This window comes from Hipposideros armiger, unplaced genomic scaffold, assembly GCF_001890085.2.
Source record: "Hipposideros armiger isolate ML-2016 unplaced genomic scaffold, ASM189008v1 scaffold_104, whole genome shotgun sequence".
NCBI classification, from domain to species: Eukaryota; Metazoa; Chordata; class Mammalia; order Chiroptera; family Hipposideridae; genus Hipposideros; species Hipposideros armiger.
Genome location: NW_017731454.1, coordinates 577853 through 603857, shown reverse-complemented (window position 1 = coordinate 603857; position 26005 = coordinate 577853). Strand labels below are relative to the sequence as shown.

General features: G+C 43.1%; 1 protein-coding gene across 1 annotated transcript in view; it reads right to left on the bottom strand.

The window, feature by feature from the left end:
* The window catches only part of KIF5C (kinesin family member 5C), a 164108-nt gene that overhangs the window by 100404 nt on the left and 37699 nt on the right, over positions 1-26005 (bottom strand). Inside the window, exons 2-3 of the mRNA XM_019646505.1 lie at positions 13771-13861; positions 6204-6277 (exon numbers count right to left, since the gene is read on the bottom strand). Of these exons, the coding sequence (XP_019502050.1) occupies positions 6204-6277; positions 13771-13861 (165 nt within the window). The remainder of the gene's footprint in view (positions 1-6203; positions 6278-13770; positions 13862-26005) is intronic.

Sequence of the window (26005 nt, the reverse complement as noted above, 5' to 3'; positions counted from 1 at the left end):
ATATATATATATATATATATATATGCCATAGGATCTTAAAGCAATTCCTAAAGAAGAGGTCTGTAAGTATTTAAAGCAACGGCCTTGTGTGGACCTGGGTGGACAACTCCCTGAGAGCTTTATTGATGCCAACACTCAAATGAACACTTAAGCTCTGTTACATGTTAAACAAGCGATCAGTGCACAAACGAACAGCCGCAGATCTAAAGTGATCATTGGCGACTCTATTCCTGGAGAATTTTTCAGACCTTTGGGAAGTTATAAAACGCTAGGAACAAATGGAACTGGAAGAAAAGCACAAAACTTACTTTGCCTTTAGTTTTTCGGGGATGCCTAACAACCTTTACAATTTTGACTCATAGCCCTGTTCCAAACCTGCCCAAACCTGGGATATCTTCTGTTTTTCTCAATTAAATCATCTTTTTCCTTCAGGGATTTGACACATAGTACCTCTCTGACGGGCTGATTTCAAGCCAACACGTGATTTACCAAAAGCAAGAAGTCACACGAACCCGGCCCTGACTACAGGCCACAAAGCGCATTACTAATCTTCCTTCACGCACCTGATTCCTGACCTTCTGCCCTGTGAAAAGCTAGAGAAAGGCTGAATTCAGATGCGTCTGGCCTCTGGCAAAGCTCTCTTTCCTAGGAAACTGGGTATTCCCTGGAATGCCTTCGTCGGCTAAGAATCCTGCAATATTTGATGTGTTTATATTGTTTTTCAGTTTGACTGCACACTCCCTAAAGGCAGGGATGACCAGTGCATATGCATTTCCCTCCCTGCGTATGCTACTTAGTATAGTATCTACTCTATAGAATTATTGTGGAATTTAAATCAAACAATATATATAATGTGTTGCATGACAATAAATGTTAGCACTATATTATTCAGCAGGTAGCAGGTTCTCATTAAGCAATTACTGGGGTTTATTTGGCCTGAAGAGTATGAAAGCATATTTATATCATAGGCCATTAGTGTGTCTCTTATGAAACAGCACCAAATGACTGTGACTGAGACATTCAAATGTTGGTAACTTTACTTCCAACAGGCCATCATAAACATGTAACAAACTAAATATTGGATCTCACATGCTCTGGACGGTGGAAATGATACTTGCAGTGAAAACAAAGATCTCTGTCCCGTCAAATGCCATGACACCACTGGGCCAATCTGACTCAGAGAAGCTGAAAAGTGTCCCCCATCCACTCCCTCCGGGGCTCTTTAATAATTTATCATAAGCCTTTAGCATCTCCTCAGTAGTCCATAGTCAAAGAAGAATGATTGATAATCCAAATTCATTTATAATTGATTCAAATCTGTTTCCCTGGGTGCTTCCCCTTTCAACAGATTTATCTTCCAATTGATTCCTGGCTGATGTAAGTACTGACATCCTTTTGTTTGCCTTTGTTAGGGTGAGAACCAAGGCAGAACCAGGGATGAGTCCAGGACACTCCCCACTCTTGTTTCCCCAGAGTCTGCACCCCAACATCACATTTGGAGAAGGCGTAATACCCCCATTCCCAGAGTGACAGGAGTGATCCCTAATCGACCACAGGTTTAGGGGCTGGGATGCTTGATCTAGCTCATAAGCCCAAGGGTGGTAAGGGCCTTTATGCTCAGTAAACTGACCCTGCCCGAACAACCTGTGCACTGTGTGTGTGTGTGATGAAAAGAGAGAGAGAGGGAGAGAGGGAGAGAAGGAGAGAGGGAGAGAGGGAGAGAGAGAGAATGGTGTGCGGACGTGTGTGGTGTGGGCATGTGTGGTGTTGATTTGTGAAGTGTTGATGTACATGGTGTGTGTGTGGTGTGGATATGTGGTTTGTGTGGATGTGTAGTGTGTGTGTATATAGTGTGTATGTATGGTATATGTGGTGTGTGTGGATGTGACTGGTGTGTAGATGTGTTGATGTGTGTGTGGGGTTATGGTGTGCATGTGTGTGTGGTGTTCGCTATATGAGACAGAGGTGTTCCATAAAGATCTACACTGTTTCTATGTTGATTGCCTTGCAAGTGAAATACACATGTACACACACACAAGTATACACCTCAGGCAATAAAAGGTGAGAAAGGAGCAGAGAGCTCTTCAGAGAATAGGAAAGTTCCTTCCAGGTGGGGCGATGTGGATGGCTTCCTTGAGGGACACCAGGTCCTGAGGGACGAGTAAGATTAAGGATGGGATGTACGCAGTCAAGCTGATGGGGGTTAACAGAACTAAGGTACAGGGACTGAGAAGGAACAATGGCCATTTAGAGAACAGCGGCAGGTTCAGTTGGCTGGAGGATCAGGGATGGACTTGAGTGACAAAGGAATGTACCGCTTCATTATCTTGTCTCTCCCAGAAAGCAAAAAAAGAAAAGTTTTATACTTGCATCCTGGATAATCCTCTTCAAAAGCTTTCCTCACTTTTGACCATGGCCTTCTCAGAGTAAGTACGAAAGATGAAACCAGACCCAGGCCATCGGCCACAGAACAAGACTCCCTTTGTTCCAGCCCCAGATGCCTCCTCAACCTCCCAAGGAGGACAGGGTTTCCTGAAACACTTAAGATGGGAAAGCAGGCAGCACCAATGTACTCAGACAGTCTCATTAAAAATCACTTGGCAGGCTCTGCTCGGCAGCGGGGCAGCCGGCCCCACTCGATGGCCTGCAGGTCTGCCTTTGGGCAGAAGGAAAAACAGGACGTCTCCATCCATCTCTATCAGTATGCTGACGGGGGCCACGAAGTACGGTGTGGGGCCCAGAGAAGCCCTTCCCGCATCACACGCTGAACAGAAGGCCAGCCCTTTCGTCCCCATTCAGTCAGCAGCCCCAGAACTCTCTCCAACGATGGCCCTGTGAGCCCTGGAGGCATAAGCCGGGGCCCAGCACACCACAAGCTTAGCACCAGCACTGTCAAGTGCTTCACATTTTCACTGAAAATCCGCCTTAAATACTCCACTTTCAGAAGCTAATCTTTCCAATTTTATGTAGGCTTATCTGTTTGTTCCCCTCAATAGAAGGTAATGGAATCACCACTGGATGTCAAACCAAAAATGGAGGGATTAGAATGAAAAACAGCTTTCAAATGTGACAGCTCTGTCCAGTCAGGGAGTTACCATCCCCTTCTAAAAGCCTCTGAAAAGATCACAATGTGTACTTCCGAATATGTAACATCCGCCTTTCAGGTGGTGCAAACCCTGCAGGGTTTTGTTTTTTTTTAATTTAATTGCATTCCAGGGTCCTGGGTTTCTTGGTCTCCTGCAGTGTCTAGCTTGGGGCTCCTCCTTTTCTGTTCTCTAAAACATCCCCTACCTTTTCTCCAATCGATAATCACCCTACAAAAGACCAGATTAAATGTGGGGGGTGGGGTAGGCGTGGCACTAGGAAAGGCCTCCATCTACCCACTCCTTCCTTCCTTCTCTAGGCATAAGTGCGTGATCTTCAAGAGCCACAACAAAAAATATAGCAACTCATTGCAATCAAACTAGTAAAACTGATGACGAAGAGGTGACAGAATTTAGGCAACTATGAGAGAGGTCTGCATGGAGCCCAGCTCGCTTTAGGTCCCCATGAGTCTCTCTGAGCCGTCAGCACTGCTACAGGCATTATGGGGTCTACACCTCGAGACACAGAGGGTTAGAGATGCTCTGATTTAACAAAATGCCTCCAATTTTCATCTTAAATTGCTAGCATACCTTGTTGCCACTCTTTCACACCCACATATTCTCCCCACACACAAATACAAACTAAGATTTTACTCTGAGGACGGGTCTCTCCTTTGATGGTTTATAATTTAAATATCTGACATTTGGCAACTACCTTACATTTTCCAAAGATGAATTAATCCCAAAGATAAAAAGGTCATTCTTGTAACCGTTCCCTAAGATTTTTGAAGGATTTTAAATAATGCATTTTGGGGGGGGCTATTGTTGTTTTGTATATTATTTGGTAATTTTCCAAAAACCTAGAGACTGATTGATATCCTCATGAGATGCCCTCTCTCTTTTCTAAGCCTTATAACCTATGAAGGAGTTTTTGTCCACAGCTACTGGAGTGGGTGGGCCTTACTTAGTACATGTATAACTGCAACTTTTCCAGTACCTAGAATGTTAAGGGTCTGGCGCCCAGTAAGAGAGGCAGGCGAGGGGCTGGAGTAGGAAGGTGGGGACAACCATGCCTGTGTGCCAAGGTGTTCTGATGAAAGATATGAGATGCAGAAAAGAGGGGCAGGGTCGGCCAAGTGGCACGTTGGTTAGGAGTTGGCTTGGGACACCAGCTCTTAGAAGCAGGACCCCGGTTCGGGTCCCACATGAGGGCCAGTGACACTGCCCTCTACAGCTAAGATGGTGAACAGCAGCTCAACCTGGAGCTGGGCTGCCGTGAGTTGCCAGCGATGGCATAGGCTGCAGTGGGGTTGGCCAGCAGCGGGTGTGAGCTTTCATGAGCTGCCGTGAGCCACCATCCAATGGCCGGCAACCAATCTGCCTCACTCAGTAAGAGCGCAATGATAATACCAACATGGGCCAGTGAAGCAATGTCCTCCACAACTAGACTGAAGAACAAAAGGACAGCAACTTGTCTGTTCCCCTTTCCCCATTTCCCAACGCTGTTCCCCTCCCCTAATTCCCCAATAAAATCTTAAGAAAGAAAGAAAGGAAGGAAGGAAGGAAGGAAGGAAGGAAGAAAGAAAAGGAAGAGAGAGAAAGAAAGAAGGAAGGAAGGAAAGAGAAAGAAAGAAAAGAGGGGCCAACAAGCCCCAGGTGTCAGGGAGCAGCCCTGCTCTGTCTGGAAGAGGTGGCAAACAAACCTTATGCTTCCTTTAATCTGTGCAGTCTTTGAACCACTTTGTCTCCAGCAAAATGGTGAGAGTGAGTCAACACAACCAAAATGAGATCCTCCAGAGTCATAGCCCACACTTGAAATCGGTGTGTGCTGAGCATCAGAACCCTGAGGATTTGGGCCTCATGTCTTTGAAATCTACTCTTCAATAGGAATGATTCATAAGCTAAACTGATTCTGCAGCCGCCGTCTCAGTGATATTCCCAGGAGGGCAGTGTAAATGAAAAAAACCTAAGCTTGAAGAATTAAGGATTCATCTTACCCTGCTGCTTGGAAACTGAATTCCCCCCAAACTTCCCCTATACAGTTTCTTATAATAACCACTCTGCCACCTTTCCTCACCTGTCAGCAGGGCCCAGCCTTTTGAAGAATGATCTAGCCCGGAAGGCCTCCTAGGAGCCCATGGTAAATAAAAAGCAGGGAAAGAAGAAGTAAAGGGGGGCAATTCTGTCTGCAGATATCTTGTCTGGAAGACAGCCTGGAGCCACACAGCTCCACAGCCAACAATTTGAGCTGGGGTCACACCCTCAAGTGCACACAAGGCCAGGTGTGTGAGTTAATGAGGAATGATGCTAAAAACAAGTTCATATTTACACATGCTGTGCATGAAGCCCCAAACACATGGGTAGGCCAGAGCCACCACAGGGGTATCATTTTAACAAATATTTTATCGAACCCCTCCTAGGTGTTCCATGCAGCTGTTCCATGCACAAGAAATGTGAATAAAAAGGTGAATGAGACAATGAAGATCCCTGTGAGGGTGAAGCTTACACTTTACATTATGGTAAAATTTTACCCAGTGTTGCTACATCTTCAGAATTTTCAACCAAATTTGGCAACTTAGAATTGCGTGAAATCACCCTATTTTAAACACTGACTGAAATTTAAAACAACAACAACAACAAAAAAAAACACCCACCACTGTGCAGGACAAACAAAAATATGTCTGCGGCTGGATCTGGTCCTTAAGGCAACTTCTTTATTCTCTGACCTACAGTTTTTTAAATTTTTTTCTCAGGAGAGTCACCTCCCCAGAGGCCCTCCTTTGGGTAAATAATTTTCACAACAGACTTTCTCAGTTAGATTAGGCTCCTGTCCACAAGGATACTCATATCAATCATTGTTTAGCTTGTTGATTATTATTTTTTAATAGAGTTTATTATTATTTTGACAACTCTATCAATAAAGGATTTTTAAAATATTGAACTCCTTAGATTTTCTTACATTATTTTAAAACTCTTCAAAGGTACAATAAATTGGCCAAAGATAACCCTCTCCAACTCTACTGCCCAGTAAAAAAGCCACATGCACCTCAAATTTTGCTGGAAGTACAGGTTCTGTTGGGTTGTCTCAGAGCCTGACATTACAGCATGCTGCAATCTTACCTCCATGGTGTGTGTTTTTCCTGATGAAGTCTGTCCATATGCAAAAATCGTCCCATTGTAACCTTCAAGGACATCTGCATGCAAGAAAAAAACATTAAAATTAACTCATTACTTTGATCGTATGAATATTTTAAAATTATATTTTCTAAATGGTCCATCATTTTTCATACAAGTGATATATTTCAACTCCATTTGCATTTTAAGCAGAATTGTGAAATAAAGGCAGGAATGAGGGCCTCCACTGCTCCACAAACAAAGAGAAATGGACTTACATTCCTACAGAATATATTAATAAAGGAGGCAGACACGCTTTCTGCCAGTAACGTCACAATTAAGACAGATATTGAGCAGTACACTTTCTTTTTAGTAGAAAGATATTAGAGTTTTCTTCTCAAAGTTGGTCTCTTGATATTAGTCAGAGGAAGAAAACATTTTCCGTGCCCTGTGTCTTTGGAGAGAGACAGAATATAATTTCTTTCCCGAAGATCTGATTTGGGTTGCTTTAAACCCTGGCCCAAGTAAGCTCGTTGGGGATGTTTCTTGTGAAGGCCACACCAAAGCCCCTTCAGAGACAGCTAGCCCAGATCTGGGGAGGGGGAAGGGGACAGGACCCCACTCTGTAAACTGAGCCACACGGCGACAATCCAACCAGCCCAGAAACCACCAGGGCCCTGACTCAAAGCTCATTTTTTCAATGACTCTGCTAGCAAGACGGCCCAAGCCCAGCAGCATCGGGAATTTCTTTCAATCCACAGTGAGCACACTGTGCACACCCCCACAAGGCAGGCTGGATTCCACTTCACAAAGGGACAGGGGAGAAATGTGATGGAGGTTGCTTTGCACTGAAGATTATCTGAGGGAACCCTTTCAAAACAGCAGAGGTGATGAAAATATATTATGTGCTCGTTTCTCTCAATCGTCCATCTACAAAAAGCTCACCGAAAGGGGAATGATGCATAATTAATATCCTTGACCCACCATCTATATATAAGGGGAGGAAGGTCTCCATTCTGAAGGGACCGTGGGGACAGGGAGAGGAGCCCCACACTAAGCTGTCTTCTTCAGGGCCATGCACAAAAAAATCAAGCCAGGCAGTCGGCTCCATCGAGTTTCAGGCCCTAATTAGGTCTGTTTGTTTGATTTGGTCTCTCTGAATTTTATGATGCTGGCTAGTTTTTATTGTTTTGTTGGGTTTTCTAAAAACATTTCTAATATACATTTTACTGATCTGAGATTACTGAAGTCTGAACTGGGATCAGAAAAGAAAGTGGGATTTTCCTTTAGGAAGCTAAAGAAAGGAAAATTAAGAGGTAGGATTTAAAAAAAAAAAATCCTTGCAGCCCTCAAGAGTTTGTGTCAAGCTATATTGAGAGAGAGAGAATGTTCACACGTATCCGACTTCTGGTAATGGTTTCCCTGGTAACAGGGGAAGCAGAAACTTGAAGAAGAGAAAGGGTTGGAGGTTCAAGCTTCAGTTTTCACGAAAATGCCAGCTTTCTTGGAGAAAAGATTCCTCAGGCCTGGAAACAGGGGCCAGAGCAGAGAATCTCTCCTCACACCCAGGAAATGTTAGGTGCTTTGAGGGGCCCAAGGAAAGAGCTTTTCCACCCTTTAGTTGTACTCTAAAAATTCTATATTCATGGCACAAACAGCTCCAGACAATTGGAATTCTGGCCACAATCACAGCACTAAAGCTTCTATGTATTAGAAATTAACATCTCCACGCAAACTGAAAGGGCTTCCTTACCTTAAGTCCCTGTGTAGGAAGCACTCTGGGGCCCATTAGTCCTGGCGTTGGAACAGGGGTAAGGAGGCCAAGGCCAAGGGCCCAGCTCCTTCTGCTCCATGTAATGGGCCACCGGCCACTCTGCACGTGCACATGCACACAGGAGGTAGCTCTGAGCAACCTGCCATATCCTAAAGAAAACTCAGCTCAGAGCCCAAGCCTGAGGAGAAAACCCAGCACGCGTGCTTCTTCCTCTGCCAGGAAGCAGTGGGGCCAGCGCATCTGACTTAGGCCTCCCTGGTGGCCCCCAGCCCAGCAGCCCACCACCCTGAATCCACCCTTACCCTAAGCAGAATGCATGATTCTACAACTCTTAGTTAGGCATTGCTCAATGAACTCCTGCGGGTTAAGGACATGCACATGAATTTGTTTTGGAATAAGAAGCTGAGGAGCACATGGGACTATATATTTGCAGAATCCCTGATTGCTTGGTGCTGCTATTTCAACACTAAGTGCAAGTAGCTTGGGGTGTGTGTGTGTGTGTGTGTGTGTGTGTGTGTGTGTGTGTGTGTGTGTGTGTGTGAAAAAGAACACATAAAACCCCATTAGAACAAACTCTGCGTGGTCTTCAATGGCTTTACAATCACGCTACAATTAATTCACTGTTTAAGAACCTATCTCTAGTGTTCAAGGTTGAACGGAGCTGATGTCACCTTCTATCAACTCAAGTCTAAATTAGAAGGTAATTTAAAAAGAAAAGAAAAAGCTCTCTGAATCCAGTGTTCTCTATTTTCTCCCAAACTCCAGATTTTGGGGGTTTTTATCTGTTTACATTTGATTATTAGTGGAAAGGAGAGGCAGGCGGAGAAGTGCTGCACAGACAATGCTGCAGGGGTTGTACCGCTGAGCCGACAGAAAAGAGAGGACGCCGGAGAGCCCGCCGAGGAGAGGAGGATGAGAGCGGGCCTGTGCTCAGCACCACGCGAAGTCACACAGCCGCGCGCCCCAACTCTAACAGAAACAGCCCACAAAAAGGCACTTTCATCACGCTGAATGACAGTTCCTGGGCCCAGGAAAAGCATTTGTTTTAGAGGCTCTGCTGAAACAAAACAATTTCTATATGCCAGCCACAGAGCCAGAAGCCAGCTCAGTCAGACAGAGTCTTTCTTTGTGATGGAGTCTAGCGTGATGTGACCTCAGCTCGCACCACACAGCCAGAAGCACCCCACAAACACAGCACAAGTCCATCTGGCAGCCAAGCAAATCCTAGAGACCCCCCACTGCAGGTGGGAAGAGGATTCTCCTCTCCCAGGAGGAAGGAGGAGGGGAGCGGGGTGCTGGAAAATGCACTCTTGCACTCTTCCAAAGCCCAAGTTCTCTGCCCCAGGTTTTGCTAGTCCAGAGTCCAGGTCTTGCTGGAGCAGAAGAGTTAATTAGTTCCATTATCAGGTAAGAATTTGGGGAGGACGCAATCATGCCTATGCATCCATGTTCCTGAGGAAGCTGTGTGACCTCCATCAGCTCTGCAGGTGAAATGGTGACCTGTCTATGGCACCAGGGCCTCTGGCAATAGTGGCTGACAGGTCATCCCCGGTTTAGAATCCTAAGGCTCTCACCAGGCAACCGCACGACTCAAGCAAGCCATGTGCAGAGAATGGAGGAGAGGCAGGCCTGTTGAGCACCAGGGCCAACCACAACCCTGGGCCAACCAGCCAGTCTGAAGGGCCCCCACTGTGCCCAGGCGAGGGCCTGTGGCATCTTCAGAACTGAAATGCGTCTCATGATTGGCAGACAACCAAGGTTAATCCGAGGCTCTCGAACTGCAATCTCTATTCTCTCTCTTCTGCCTTGCACCCACCTCCATTCCTATACTAGTCCTTTACAATGCTTGGTTAACAGTCCATATAGCCTGATAGAAAAGAAACAATTCATAAAACAATTGTTACTGAACCTCATTATGGGCCCACCAGAGAAGTCGGAGGAGGACAGTGCAGAAACATCCCACTAAGTCAGACAAACTCAGGCTCAAGTGTCAGCCTCGCAACCCCCCAAACTGATCTGGCCGGCTTGCTTCACCTCAAATTCCTCTTTAGTACAATGGGAATAATAACACTCACACCTCACAGTGCTGTTAAAATTGTAAATGCAATAACCTACGTCAAGTGCACAGAGGGTGTCTGATAGATAATAGTAGCTAAGTAAACATTAGTTCTTCTTAAGAGTCATATGTAACAATAATAAAATAGATCTGATAACATCTTAAGCTTAAAACTCTTCCATGGGTCTACATTGCCTATAGGATAAAGCCCATCAATTTCAACCAAACTCTGACCCAGCCTAACATTCTGTCTCATCCCCCATGTACCCGGTACCACTCTAAGCTGCCGTACAATGTATCAGTATGCTTTTGCTACTCCTTCTGCTTACACAGCCCTGCTATATCCTACAGTCCTCAGCCCCCAGCCTTTCTAAGAAGACTTCCTTAATTCTCCAATTTCCTTCCACACCCACCAAAATCAGTACCAAGGGACTGTCTTCTGTGCTCCCATGGCATTTTGCACACACCCACATTAAGGCCCATAATATCCATGGGTATGATATTTATGGATGCATCTGTCTCTTTCCTTATACTCAAAAATTCTTTTAGTCTTACATATCTTGGTGGCTCCAGTCCTTAGCAATGCTTACCACGTGGTAAATACCTAATATACTTGCATAAGGAATGAATGAAACAATTGAACCAAATGGACGAAGTTTAAAGAAATTAGATCTGGAAACCAAGAAGCCACCTTCTCTAGCACTGGAGGAAGCTATATCTAGTTCATTGGAAAGACAAATGCCCAGACTGACTTCTGTAGGCAGGGACACAGTCACTCATACTTCGCCAACAGCATCCAGGAACCATTGTTTTTCATTCCTACGTGTCTATAGGAATCCTCCAAATTTACCATGTTGGGAGGCACAAACCCTGTAGCCTCTAACCTCTTCTAGAAGAAATGGAGAATTCTACATATTCTTTCAGGCAACATTTGGAAAAACACAAAGCAGACAACGATGAGAGTGTGGGAGATGCCAGGACTCTACAATCAAATGTTTGAAGTATTGTTTTAAAAACCCAGTGAAGTTGAAGGGAATGAAAAAACCAAGACAGGATAAAAGCAGCCAGTTAAAAGGAGTCTTTCTGATCTTAAAAACATTGTTTTAGAGAGACCTGAAAGGAAAGCGCACCAGTTCACCACATTACTGTGAATTGTTGGGGCGATGGTGACCTTCAGAAGCCATGATTCAATTCTTGGCCTCGGAAAAAAGGCCCCCACAGCACCGCCTCCTATTCTTGATTTAAATAGGGCTCGTCATGGCAAGAGACACCTCAGTTGCACCTGATAATCTATTCCAAGGAGTTCTTTTTTATATATCTGTGTCTGACCCTGCTGATGCAGAAATACATGGCCAGTTCCCCTCATGCTAGCCTCAGTGGATACTAAAAAGTTAAATCAGGTCTTCATCATCCCCCTCTTAATTTCCTTTAAGGTACATACTCTTATTGGCATAAAATGAGCATGTTTATGTAATATTTATGGTGCCTGAAAAATGTCCTTATTATATCATGTCAGAGCCTAATTGAACGCTAAATGGTTTTCTTTGTGGCTCACCATATCTTGGGTCTCAAGTTACCCATAGTTAGGTCACGTCTTCGTGACAACTCCCCAGGAACTGCCTGTTTCTGACATTTCATCCTGTAGAAAAATCCAAACACTGAAAGGGACACAGACTTCTCTAGTAAATAAAGACACAAAAATTATTATTGTTATTTGTTAACCATGGGATTTCTTTTAAAGGGAGTTGGTCCATCTCTAATTATAATGTCAACTAAGGAAGGGTGGCAATGTATTTAAATGGCCTTCCTGTTTAGCACAGCATGTGGTAAAGACTATTTGGTTCTGAAAATAAAGAGGAAGAGAAAAAAATAAAGAAATTCTGGCTCATATGTGATTAATCTTACTTTAACAAAAATATGAAAGACTCTTATAGTAGAAGGGAAGGAGGGCTGACTTGGAGCAAACTAGAACTATCTACTCCAAAAAGAGAGAGAAAACATGTTTAGAAAGAAAGAAAAGTAAAAGAGCAGAAGAGATGAAAATTATCACCAGTTACAGGCCCATACTATTAACTCAAAAAGAGCTAACCAAGTGGCACATTGGTTAAGAGTTGGCTTGGGGCACCAGCTCTGGCTGAGCAGCAGGGCCCCAGTTTGGATGCCACATGAGGGCCAATGACGCTGCGCCCTCTACAGCTAAGATGCTGAACAACAGCTCGACCTGGAGCTGGGCTGCTGTGAGTCGCCGGCAACGGCATAGGCTGCAGCGGCATAGGCTGCAGCGGGGCTGGCCGGCAGCAGGGCTGGCCGGCAGCAGGCGTGAGCTTTTGTGAGCAGCTGTGAGCCGCCATGAGCAGCCGTCCAATGGCCAGCAAGCGACTGCCTCACCTGGGAAGAGTGCAATGATGATACCAACATGGGTCAGTGAAGCAACATCCTCCACAACTAGACTGAAGAACAAAAGGACAGCAACTTGTCTGTTCCCCTTTCTTGATTCCCGAATGCTGTTCCCCTCCCCCAATTCCTCAATAAAATATTAAGAAAAAACAAGAGCTCAAATCCAGGCATATTTTTTCCTTTCCGTTTTATATACTATCTTACTGCGAAGACCTTGAAAACTAATTGCTGTCTGCAACAAGAATGTGACTAGTCATACACCTCAGCAAAGAACATTACATACTGACAGTCTCCCACGCAGGTGTCCAGGGTCAGAATTAATCTAACAGATGTACCCAGGGCTGATTTTCATGCATTTCAAAGCATTAGGTTAGTCAGCTCAGCTTCTAAAAATAAGCAGATCTAACATGACGAAGTGTCTTTTTTGGTTTTGTTTTTATTTTTTGCTCTCTAAATCCAGGGCTACCTATAAAGGTGGCAGCATCAAGACATTTGAAAGCACGATTGCCATTAACACTCAAATTTGAAAGCAAGGATTTGATAATGAAAAGCAAAGTAGCGGGAGATGCCCCTCAGCTCTGTGCAGATGGTGTGCTCTGCAAGGCAAGCTCCAACCTGCCCCTGGTTTGAAAGGGCAAGGCTTCATCTCCCTGCTGTTACTATGACACAAATCCTTCAGGGCCAAGGCCAGTCCCAGAGAAAAAGACTGATCTCCAAGACACAAATTTAGGCTTCGGGCTACCTATCTGGAGAAACAAATGTTGAGATCTGGGTAGGATGGTTGAAAGTGGGTTAAATGGAAGTATAATTATGGAATGCTGAGTAGCAAATGAAGCTTGATAATCAGCTAGGTAATGTGATTTTATGAGGCTGAAGAGCATTCCTGAATGCCCAAGAATGTTCCACATTTAAAGCTTCTTTCTGAAGAGACAGATGCACCAAATAAATCAACCAAAAACGTACAATTGGAGCATCTGGAATATATATTTTTCTTCTTCAAAAGAAAAAGGAGGTCCCATACCTGCAACAGTATTTTAAAACCATTACAGAAATAGTGTGGCCACAGATAGCTTACCTAGCTTTTAAGCTTCTAGGTGATAGAACAGCTCTGCCAAAAAGGTGGTAAAAGTAATAAAGAAATCTCCTTGGAAAGGAGATACAGAGAGGTTAAATAACTTGCCTGACATCCTAGCAAATCAAGGCCAGAGCTTGAGCTATAACTCAGTGTTTCCAATTAGCAGGCCTCTGCTTACAGTCAAAGCACATTGATTCTTAAGCGGCAAATATCACTTAATGTTTTCAATTACCTTGAAAGGCCCAGGAGGAAATAAAGAAATAGCACTTACCTTTGACAATTTGCTTTGCACACGCATTGTAAACCTGCTCCTGGGTCGTGCTGGGAGGCAGCACTCTGTCGAAGACATATGGCTTCCCTTGCTAAAAAAGAAAGACAAAAGAAAAAAAAGGGCAGAGAAAACACATTAAAAGTTTAGGAATAAAAAGCACTACTATTAGTAGTTAGACCACAGACACTAAATCATCCACCCTATTCTTTCAGGTTCTTTACCAAGACTAGAGAACTGTTACAGCGTGAACCACACATACATTATGCGTTATATGTTGAGAATCCGAGAGACGAAAGAAAAGCATTTATTTTGTTTGGGTTTTTTTACTTGAAACACTTTTTCTGATGAAAAGTAGGTTGACTTGCGTCATTCACTCATTTGAATAAATATTTATTTATTGAGAGCTTACCCTGAACCAGGCACTAGACTAGATGCTGCCCTTATCAGAAAACAGTCCTGCCCATGTACATACAGCATTCAGTCAAGTGTGGCAGATAGCCAGTAAGCAAGAAAGCAAACACACAGGAAAATACAAAATGCCTAGGTATAAAATAATGGGACAGGAAGGATGATAGAGAAGGCACAGACAACCTCCCTGAGAAGTACCAGCTAAATGGATCTTTAAAGGATCAAAAGACTGAAGAGCTGTTGAAGAACATTCCAGACAGAGGGTGGAGCAGACAGGAAGGGGCCTGGTGTGCTCAAGGAACTGGAGTGGGCTACAAAAAGAAATCAGGAGCCAGTTCATGCAGAGCACTGCTAGCCAAGGTAATGTGCTTGGATTTTATTCTATGGGAAGATGACATGATCGGATTTAAGAAGCTGCTTTTCTTAGCAAGCTATTATTGCTTTGTCCCAAAGAATTTTAGTGTTTTTTTCACACGCACTAGTGGTGCCTTATCTGGGTCAAGGTTTCCTAGACAAAGAAAGGTTTTCTGTACAATAATCAAGTGATTTCCCAGGTGTGGGGTCTTGGGATTTGGGTTGATGCTGGACCATGTGCAATTCAAGACGGTAACTCAGAGGGGGAGGGGAGAAGCACCGCATGGCACTGTGTGAACCCTGGCTCCAATCACTCAATGTACAACAAGGAGTGATTTGGCATTTACATGCCAGGCACAGCGCTGAGCATCGGGGAAGCTGGTGGGTAAGACAGACATAGTCTCTTCCTGGAAGAACCCCCCATAACCACGAGTTTTCTCCACCAATACCGCCCACCGCCTGATCCAGGTGGCCCTTCATTCTTATTTTCCCAAGTGGCACAGGGGAAGTCAGGAAAAGAAAAGGGAGGAAAGAAGATCACCCAAAGCCTCTTTCATTCCCACCCTGTGTCTCCTACGGATGGCTCTGGACACCAGGAACCACCCAAGGACAGTCTGGCGCCTTGAAAAGATAACTGCTCATGAGGGATCCAAGGACAAGGCTTGTTACATCCTATAACCTTCACACAACAGTCAGCACACAGCTGTCAGGCTGGCTAAACGATTTACTTATTTACGACTAGGATAGAGCTGCACATAGGTAAGGTCTTATGCTTTAGGCGTGGTGCTTCAGGCTTTAATCTTTGGAAACAGGATTGAGCCAACCAGGTAAATAAGCTAAATTAGTAGCTTATTTCAAACTGGAGAAACAATGGAGAATTTTGAGGTACCATAAAATTTTGTTTTTATACAAAGCAGCAGAAGCAGCTATTCTGTTAAAATTATGGAAAAGGATCGTTTTCTGATGTTTTGGTCTCAGTGAGTCTCATTCAATTATTGAATCAAGTATTTGGTTGTATAACCAAGAGACTATTCCTCATCACGCTCTACTGCCAACAGTCAGCCCACTACAGTCTTATTAGCTTTATCTATTTGTAAAATTCACTAAATGTCAGTAGGGTAAAAGGTAAGAATAAGCATTTGCAGAGTTTGCCTAAGTATTTGTCATCCATTGAAACTTCTGGAAACAAAATGCAACTTTGCTTAATTTTAAACAATCTACCGTATTTCCCCATGTATAAGACGCACCCTTTTTCAAAAAATTTGGGGTCTAAAAACTGGGTGCGTCTTATACTGTGGTTGTAGATTTCAAATGCCATAGATGGAACTGAAGACGAGGCAATATATGAAGACAGTGATTCATCATCAGACACAGATGAGGACAAGCTAATGGTTGGGAGTTTTGCCAGTGATGAGGAGTTGTATGAATTTTATGATGAATAAAACTTGAGTTCAATAACTTTATGTAATACATTTTTTTTCAAATTTCGGGCCCCAAAATTAAGGTGTGTCTTATACATGGGGAGCATCTTATACATGGGGAAATATGGTACTATTTCTCCAAACTTCATGAGAATCAGCAAAATAAACCATTGGTTTGCAGCATGATCCTGCTTTGAGTTTTAAAGGAAACACACTTAATACAGCAGGAAAAATGGCATGTTACATTACGGTATATGGTACAAAAAGATAGGATTCCCCAATTTTGCCCTTCCACTTAAAATGTTTATTGGAGTATATTATACTTTCACTTTAAGAGAGGTAGAAAGCAAGAAATCTCTACTCATTTAAATATCATTTATCAAGTGGCAACAAGTGACAAACAGATAATACAACAACTTTCTATAAGCTGCTTAACTCCCAAAAGAAGCTGCCTTCCATAAAAGGTAAAATTTAGAAAATTATTTGTTATGAGGCCTATCTTATCAGGTTTAGCACGTTAAGTACTAAAAAACACATGTTTTTTTTAAGATTTTTATTGGGAAATTGGGGAAGGCGAACAGTGTTGGGGAACTAGGGAAGGTGAACAGCCAAGTTGTTGGCTTTCAACCTTAGTTGTGGAGGGCGCAGCTAGCTCAGCTCCAAGTCCAACCCCCCACCACCACCACCACCACCGTTGGCAGCTCACAGCAGCTCAGCTCAAGGTGCCGTGTTCAATCTGAGTTCAATCTGAGGGGGCACAACCCACCATCCCATGTGGGGATCGAACCAGAAACCTTGTTGTTAGCAGCACGTGCTGTCACCAGCTGAGCCATCCTGCCACCTCAGCTCAGCCCAGGCGCAGCTCACTGGCCCATGTGGGAATTGAACCAGAGACCCTGTTGCTCAGAACTTCTGCTCTTAATCAACTGAGCCACTCGGCTGGCCCAACACAAGCATTTTTATGTGTTCCCCAATTCCCCAACGCTGTTCCCTCCCCCAGTTCTCCAATAAAATCTTTAAAAAAAAAAACACTAAAGAAAAACAAAGAAAATCTAATTACTCTTAGATGCTTTGGTAATGGTATTAAGTCTCACAAATCCTGACTGAGACTTGAGCAAAGACCGTCTTCCAGACAAGAGTCGCCTTGATTCTGATCCTACCAAGAATGAGGATTTCTGTGGGCGGGCATTGGGCGTAGCTCACTCTAGTTGTCAGTAAGTTTGTAATTATGGAATCAACTTTTGGAATTACATTTTAATATGGGCACTGGGTGCTAACACTTGAAACTGAATGATGAGGTCACCATTTACTCCTTCTGGGGACACTTTGTTTTCCAAGTATCTATCTATTCAGCACATGGTTCTCTCTGAACTCTGGCTACTCAGTATCGGTGTCCTTTGCTGGTGTCTCTTCCAGGCTTCTAAATGATGGCGTGTCCTATACCCAGACCTCAGCCTCCTCTCGGTCTATACTCTTGATCTTCACACAATTTAAATGAACATTTCAGCCTGCATCTCTCATCTAAGCTCCAGGTTCATATAACCAATTGTCTGCTAAATATTTCCACTTGGGTGTCCATTATCCAACTCAAACTTAACTGGCCAAAAAAGAACCATCAAGTCCTCCAAATGTGAGTAAGAACTGCATCACCAATCACCCAATTACTCAGACCAAAAAATCATTCAGTATGTCCCATAGATCTCTTATCTAAAATATATCCCAAATTCTATCATTTCTCACCAACTATATCACACACCCTTAGTCCAAGCCACCATTATTTTTCATCTGGACAATAGCTATAGCCTCCTGACTGGTCCTCCGGCCTCCATTCTTCCTCCTAACAGTCCAATTTCCACTTAGCAGCCAGAGTGAGCTTTCTAGAGCTATAAATCAGATGATATCTCCTCTCTTAAAAACCTCCAATGGCTCCTATTACACACAGACTAGACCCTATTCACCCTCAGCTCCCTGCATCTCACACAGTGTAGCCCACTGGATTTCCTTCTGTATCCTGCTTACTCCTCAGTTCAGAGCCTTTACTCTTAACTCTTCCATCCCCTTAGAATTCTCTCACTGCGGATCTTCATTTGGCTGTCTCTTTATCACCCTTCAGATGGCAACTCCAATTTCTCCTCTGAGGGCCTTCGTGATCATAACTAAAGCAGTCCCATCCCCACCCTGGTATCATTCTCTATCACATTACTATATTTGGTTTGCTCCATAGCAATTAGGATGTGGCCTATTCTCAACCAATCAAACGGACCACTACAGTTAAAAGCATTTAGCCAGCTAAGATGGAGGTCATATCAATCCCAAGATCTAATTACATGCAGGCAAACCTGCTGCAATTTATGAAGGGAATCTGGATGGGACACACACACTCCACATACATTACAACTGAAAAGTGAAGTCACCCAACTTTGCCGTGGAGCCTCCACGTACAGCGTTGCTCATTGCATGGGAGTAACTAAATAACTTACCAGGATCACATACAAAAAATAACAGCAGATGGTTCTTACATTTTTATAGTTAAAATTAAAAAAAAAAATCAAACCACCAAAATTCCTATCAGGTTGTTGAGAGCAAACTGTCTGTGAACCATATGGCCAGCCTATTAATACATTTGACCTGCTACCCAGCAACTGTTCCCCAGCCTGGAAGGAAAATTATTCTGGGAGACAGAGCAAAGCAAAAGGCCGACTTAAAGGTTTAGAAGATGGGCACCAAGAGGGATGCTAAGGAAATTGAAATTAATTATCACAAGAACAGATCATCAAGAAGTAATCTAATAACAATCTCTAAGACCAATCAAGGGTTGTGGCCAAAGGTAGCCAATAACTTGAATGATTTTTCTTGTACCTTTACTAAAAAAGGAACAGGGGGAGGGTGGGGGATGGACGACTTACATTTCCACAGCAAGATTTAAAATCACTCTGTGGAATTATCTTCAGATACTGATAAGTTTTAGAAAGAGGAACTGATGACTGAGATCATTAACTCTCTGCTCCAGGTGTTTATGTGATTTCATTCCTGAAAGTACAGGAAATAACGAGTTTGTTCAGCCTAGGCTGACCACCAACTGTCCACCAACACCATCAACCACTGTGATCCAAACCCTTTTATACTTTTCATCGCATTTAATCCTTACAGTAACTATGAGGTCGGTATTATTATCCCCATTTCACAAACTGGAAAACTAAGGCCTAGTCACATGATTAGCTCTGTTACTTTGGGGAAATAAATTTAAGGGTCTGGTTTCAAGTGTTCTTTCTTTATACTGTGCTGTTTTCCTAAGTAGCTTATGATTTATTGGAAAAGTAGGCAACATACAAAATAGCAGATACTAAGATTAATATGAAAAAGTGAAGCAAAGTGATTAATAAGGTAACAAAAGACACACCCCTACTTGTAGCAGTCAAGAAAGTATGATGAAAGTGGGACTGACATAAAATCAATGAAGAAAAAGGGCTTAAGATCAGGGAAGAAAGGCCAGAGTGGCAAGAAAAATGGAGGGCATGCACGTGGCAAGACTTCCCTGCAACAGAAGGAATTAAAAACAGGCAAAGGCAGATGTAAAACTTGATATGAAAAGTTGGAGTTAAAATCAGGCAAAGGCAGATGTAAAACTTGATATGAAAATTTGAAGCTATTGAGAAAAATTCCAGAATTTTTCAGAGCCAAGAGGTCCTTCAAGGTCATCCCAAACTGACATCATGTTTTACAAATAAACAAATGAGATCGGGAGAGAGTAGATGACTTGCAGAAAGTCACTAAGCCAATTAGCTAGGTAGCAGATCTGTGCCTAGAATCCATACCTTCTGGCCCCCTATCCAGTGTTCTAAAAGTTCTGGCTTTGGAATCAATTGCTGTCTTGGAACATCAATAAAATAACAAGCATGAGCCTCTGGTCCTTTTTTTCCTGCTTTCCTCCCAATCAATTCTAAATTATTTCCAAACATACAATTGATTAGTTCGATGAACAAAGAGACATTGCTGAGAGCTGGAGTAGAACAGCAGGAAAATTAAAATCATGGTCTCTTAGAGTTATTATAACAGGAACTTTAGAGTCAGCCAGTACAACCTCCTCTCAATGCACAACTGCCATCTCCATGGGCCTGACAGGTGATGGTCAACTTGCTTGAAACTCGACTTGCTCTAATTGTTAGAAAGTTATGTCCTTACACTGATTTAAAATCTGCCTTCCTAAAGCATCAGACCTAGACCTGTCCTCCAGAAGAAGACACTCCAAGGCCAGAGACCTGCCTACACTTACATCGCAGCTTTGTTTCACTTTGGGAGCTGAGTGTTCAACGTCCAAATATGTTTCATCTGAGAGAGAAAGAGAAAGATAAATATGCTTCCTTTCCTAAAAGTTGTATGGATTTGTCTTGAATTGAAGGACTCCAAGGACGTTCAACGTTAAGGCATCAGTAAAGCATTATATTAGTTTGCACAAGAAGAAATTAAATAAGATAAGCTCAAAGACCATGAAGGGCTTTGGTTAACAACCTAACAGAATGTTTCCAAAACATTAACTAAAAACCAGGAGTCCTTGGGTTAACGTTGATACTCATTTTTTATCAACACAAATATCTTGCCAGAAGAAGTTTTGTTTTATTGAAATATAATTCACATACCATAAAATTCACCCCTTTAATAAAAGTGTACAATTGTGGTTGTCAGAATATTCACAAGGTTGTGCAACCATCAGCACAAATTCCAGAGTATTTTTATCACCCCAAAAAGAAAATGCACCCATGAGCAGTCACTCCCCATCATCCTAATTCCCGCAGCCCTAGGCAACCACTAATCTACTTTTTGTCTTTATAGATTTGCCTATTCTGGAAAATTCATATAAACTGAGTCATATAATTGTAGCTTTGGGGGACTGGTTCCTTTCCCTTAGCATAATACTTTCAAGGTTCATCCATGTTGTTTCATGAGCCCATACTTCATTCACTTTTATGACTAGATAATGTTCCATTGTATGCATTTACCACATTTTATATATTCATCAACTGATGGACATTTGGGTTGTTTCAATTTTGGGGCTATAATAAATACTGCTATGAACATTCATATAAAAGTTTTTCTGTGGTCATATGTTTTCATTTCTCCTTGGTACATATCTAGGAGTAGAACTTTGGGGTCACATGGTAAGTCTACGTTTAACTTTTTGAGGAACTCACAAATTGTTTTCCATTTTAGGTTCCCACCAGCAGTGTATGAGGTTCCAATTTCTCACCATCTTTGCCAACACTTGTTATTGTCTGTCTTCTTTTTATAGCCATCCTAGTAGGGTATACAGTGGTATTTCTTTCTGATATGGATTTATATCTGGGGGAAGTTTTTTTAATTGATATTTAACAAATCATGTAACATATATTATGGGTATAGAGATGTTTCCAGGCATTGTAACACACTGTTGTGCTATTATCTTAATATTTATAAAATGACTCAGGAAGAGAATCATCCTATGGAAAGTATAAATTACTCACATCCACGTGCTTTTAGAAAAAGATCAGTGGACCAGAAGGATGAGACTTATACAGGGATTTATAATAGGGATTCTGTGTCCCTCACTCCAGTAACCAATATCGAGTCTTGCCCCAGGAAGGCAGCCTACCAATAGATGGCAGAAATGAATTCAAATGCACTTGGATGTAATTCCCGTCTCTCTGAGGCCCAGCTTCCTCATCTGTAATATGGAGCCAATGATGTCCACAATTCAGTCCTCCTGTGAGAATTAGATGCAAATTAAGGGTCTAGTGCAGTTATAGAAGATGTTATAGAAGGTGTGTGTTATAGAAGATGCTCAAGATGTGGTCAGTGTTAAAAATGTGGACTGATTTATATCGGGCACTTGTATTATAGCAAACTTCCTGAACAGTGACCCTTTAAAGCAGCAGTTCTCAACCTGTGGGTCACAACCCCTTTGCGGGTCGAACGACCCTTTCATAGGGGTCACCTAAGACCATTGGAAAACAAAAAGATATTTACATTACAATTCATAACAGTAACAAAATTACAGTTATAAAGTAGCAACAAAAATAATTTTATGGTTGGGGGTCACCACAACATGAGGAGCTGTATTAAGGGGTCGTGGCATTAGGAAGGTTGAGAACCACTGCTTTAAAGGAAGGGATACTACAGTGAAGATGGCTGCCTGAGAGATAACGCACAGCCAATCCCTTTAAAAAAAAAAAGGAAAGGATACTAATAAGTGACAAGCACTCACAATGCAGCAGCTCAGGGACTTGGCATGCTGGTGCCCTTACAACATCCAAGTGCCAAATCACACGTTGGGCATCTCCACGCCCACAAGTTTATAATCTGAGAGCTCAGCTCCACAGAGCATGGGGCCATTTAATTTCCAAGGATCCTAACAAAACTTAAGTTTGTCCCAAGGCCATCCTCTTCAGGCTTTAAAAATAAATAAAATTTCAACATTCGGCCATAAAGCCTGTTCAAGAAAGATGAACAGTTGTGTCTGGTGCAGACACTCACCAACTCCCCAGCTTTGTCATTACAGCTTTGGAGCCTCCTACAAACTTCTGTGCTAATACCAACTGCAAACCTGAAGCAGATGCTTCCAGGGTCCTGACCATAACCCCTCCATCATCACCATTTCCATGCTGGCTGGCCTGACTCCAGCACTTGCATCTCTTCGCCTGTGGGTTATTCTGGCTGCTAGAGCCCTCTCTGCGGCCTGCATCCGGTCAGGACCTTCTCAGCACCAACCCAACAGTCCTCAACCAATGAATGATGGGAGATGGCATAAATACTTTAGCTCCCTCACCCAGGAGTGGAAGTGGAGGAAGATGACTCTGAGGCTTGTATTCCAAACTGGCCCCCAGAATCCCTGTTGGAATGAAACTTCCATTGCTCGTGGTGGTAACTAGCAAGATGACGCACGCTCCATTGGTTTCCTTCACTCCCCTGCCTCATTTCTCCACTCTTCATCAATGAATCCTGGATTCGCCTCTCCAAGGAATTTGCACTTGAATCCTTGTCCCAGTGTCTGCTTCTGCGAAGCCCTAAGTAAGGCAAAACGCTAGACAGTTTTTCACTCTTTCACTCAGTAGGTCCTAAAGGATTCCAGATCTGTTGAATCACTGTCACATACGGAGACATCACATTTGGCTGATGTCCAGAGACGGGGGTGAGTGGAAGTTGAAATCCTTGTTAAAAGTTAACAAGCTTTGACCTTGGGATGCTAGCCTAGAAAAAGATGCCATTTTCTTCATACAAGGAAGCTTTTGGTCACTTGCCAAGCCTTGGGCCCAGAGGTCCACATCTCCTAGTGAATTACCAATTTCTTATATACACAAAAGAGAGCTATGGGCTCCTGAAGGCACTGGCCTACAAAGGTGCCTTGTACACAATAGTACGGGTTAGGTGCTCAATACAAGTCTGCCAACAGTGATGACGCCTAACGCCTAACAGATAGATGATCACCAAGGAAGTTAGACGTGAGGCACCAGGACACCAAAAAATGGTGCTGGGGGGAGGAAGGGAATCCATACCGATTGTATCTCTCAGTGAAACTGCTCTTATTGCTGACCATTCTCGTCTCCCATCTTCAAGATTGTGGCAGTCACAGGGTTGCCCTCTATGCATCCCTTCACAACTCTTCACCCCATCCTCTACCTTCTTGCTTATCTGGAGCTGGCCTGCAAATTCCCAAAGCAGGAGAAAACCACACTGTGCAGAAACATCCCATACCTGGCAGTGACCATCAGCTCTTTCCGGTCACTGTTACATCCTTTGCCTGGTCCACCAATCTGCAAATGTAGCCTCACAAGGAGACCTGAAGGTCACGCAGCCTAATTTCTCCTGTCCGCTAAACCCTCCACTCCAGCTCCATCTTCTCCTCGCCACTCCACTGCCTGCCCGCATCTACCCTGGGATGAACCTGTGACGGGAGATGTAAATGCTAAGCCAGGGCTGGACCCAGACATTCCCACGCCCCTCCCCACACTGGCTCTGTGCCCCAGGGAAGGTGGCTGGTGCCAGTTCTGGCCAAAGCCCAGGCTGCTCCCAGGAGAGGCTGCAATGACACTGACGTCCATAAAGCAGCAATTGGCTTCTCCTGGAGTTGCCAAGGTAATGCCAACGTCTGCAGCCTCAACAAAGAACAAAGGCAACACACAAGAATGAATCTTGCAGGAGGAAACCGGGCTAGAATTCTTTCCTTTCTGCCAAAAGTCCTGCTGTGTGGACACACAAGCACTGTCAAGATCGCAGACAGCTATGAAAAAACACTCTAGGGAGGCAAACTGCCCAAGTGATAATGAAGAAATTCAGAATTACTGCCTGGCTAACAGGCAAAATGAAGACAGATTGTTATTTCTGTTAAAGAAATTAGCGGAATCTGTGTGTCAAAAATATGGTTCTTAGTTGTATGTGATTTTCATTTCATATCAAAATACAATGAACTCCCCCGAGTCTTTGCTCCTGAACTGCTCTTTACCTTAATCTATCAAGATGTAGGGATTAGTAGACTAGAGTCAGGGGAATTGCTTCTAATCCAGGACCTCACCCCTCATATTCTTTGTGACCTTAAATAATTTACCTATATTTTTATAAAGCAAAAGATTGGCTCTTTCTAGCTCTCCCACACTATATAATAATGACCAGCACAGGGGTTCTGGGATTTCCCCCATAAGAGTGGCTTCTATCTTGACCACAAACAGCACGAGAGAAGGAAAACCATAAACAAGAGTGAGCTCAACATTCTACATATTTAAATAAATAAATAAATAAATAAATAAATAAATAAATAAATAATGGCTGCTATGGTTGGTTTAGCAGATCTAGTTTTCTGCCAAGTCAAGTACGAAAAAAACAAACAAACAAAAATTCAACCTTCCTCACTGGAGAGGAGGTTGAAAAACTGTTTCATTGAAGGTAGAATGTAGGAATTATTTTGCCAACTAGAAGACAGCAATGACATGCTGAGCCTTCTTCCTGGGGCACGTTGTCCCGGTGGCAGCTTCCCAGCGCAGCACTGTGCAATCTGGTCAGATTGCCAGTCTGCAAACCTCTTCCAGTGACGCTGAGACTCACTTCCAACATGGAAGCCACATGTGCTACGTGTAAAGTTCTCTTTCCTTTAGCTAAGAAATGAAATAGACTTCTGCCCAGACCTTCACTTGTAGGTATGGTGCATACAGAGGCTTCTGCTAAACGTGAACTGCAAATATTTACTGCAGAGAATTAATATTCTACTGATCTTTTTCACTCTGCAGAATGGCTTATAAAATTATAATTTACCCATGTATTGAACAGCAATTTTGCCTTTGTGTTTACTTCAGGTCCCTTGTCCCCATTTGTTTCTCATGATTTTAGAGCCAGGGCAGGAATATGAACTTCTCTTTCTGGCAATGGAGAATAACTTCCCATGGGCACGTGGACGGCAACAATTTGAGCTGAGACTAGGATCCAGAATTTGTTTCCCCGCTAAGCCTTCTACCCATAACACCGTATTTCATTTTGTCATTGAGCCTCCAAAAACATTATTTAACCCTCAACTATGGATTTTCTAAGAATTCCACACATTTGGGTTTAGAAAATGATATCGTGTAACCCAGAATGCAATGACTTGCTTTTACATATTATTGATAAAATAACTGCCATAAATTACAGAAAAAATATGTCCCATAAAATAGAATAATTATATTAATCCAAACCAGTAGGTCATTAAATTCAGGGTAGCTGTATGTCAGGATTAGCATCTAAGGTGCCACCCCCATTTGAATAGAATGTGTTAGCAGTATAAAGCAGAGCAGCTAGAGGTGAACTCTCCAAAGCTCTTCCACAGCCTCCTATATCTAGGATGGATGGGCTGGAGTGTGGGCTACACAAACCTGATGCCTCCAGAGTCCAATGTGACTCTGCCCTCATCCAGAAGAGAGAAGTGTGGCCCATACAGGCAGAGGTGGATTTCCCAATGTGCTGATGAAGAACTTGGGACGGAAACACACACACACAATTTTTTTGTAAAATATTTGGTGTTGCTGAATTCAGCCGGAATTTTGTAATCAGCAAGT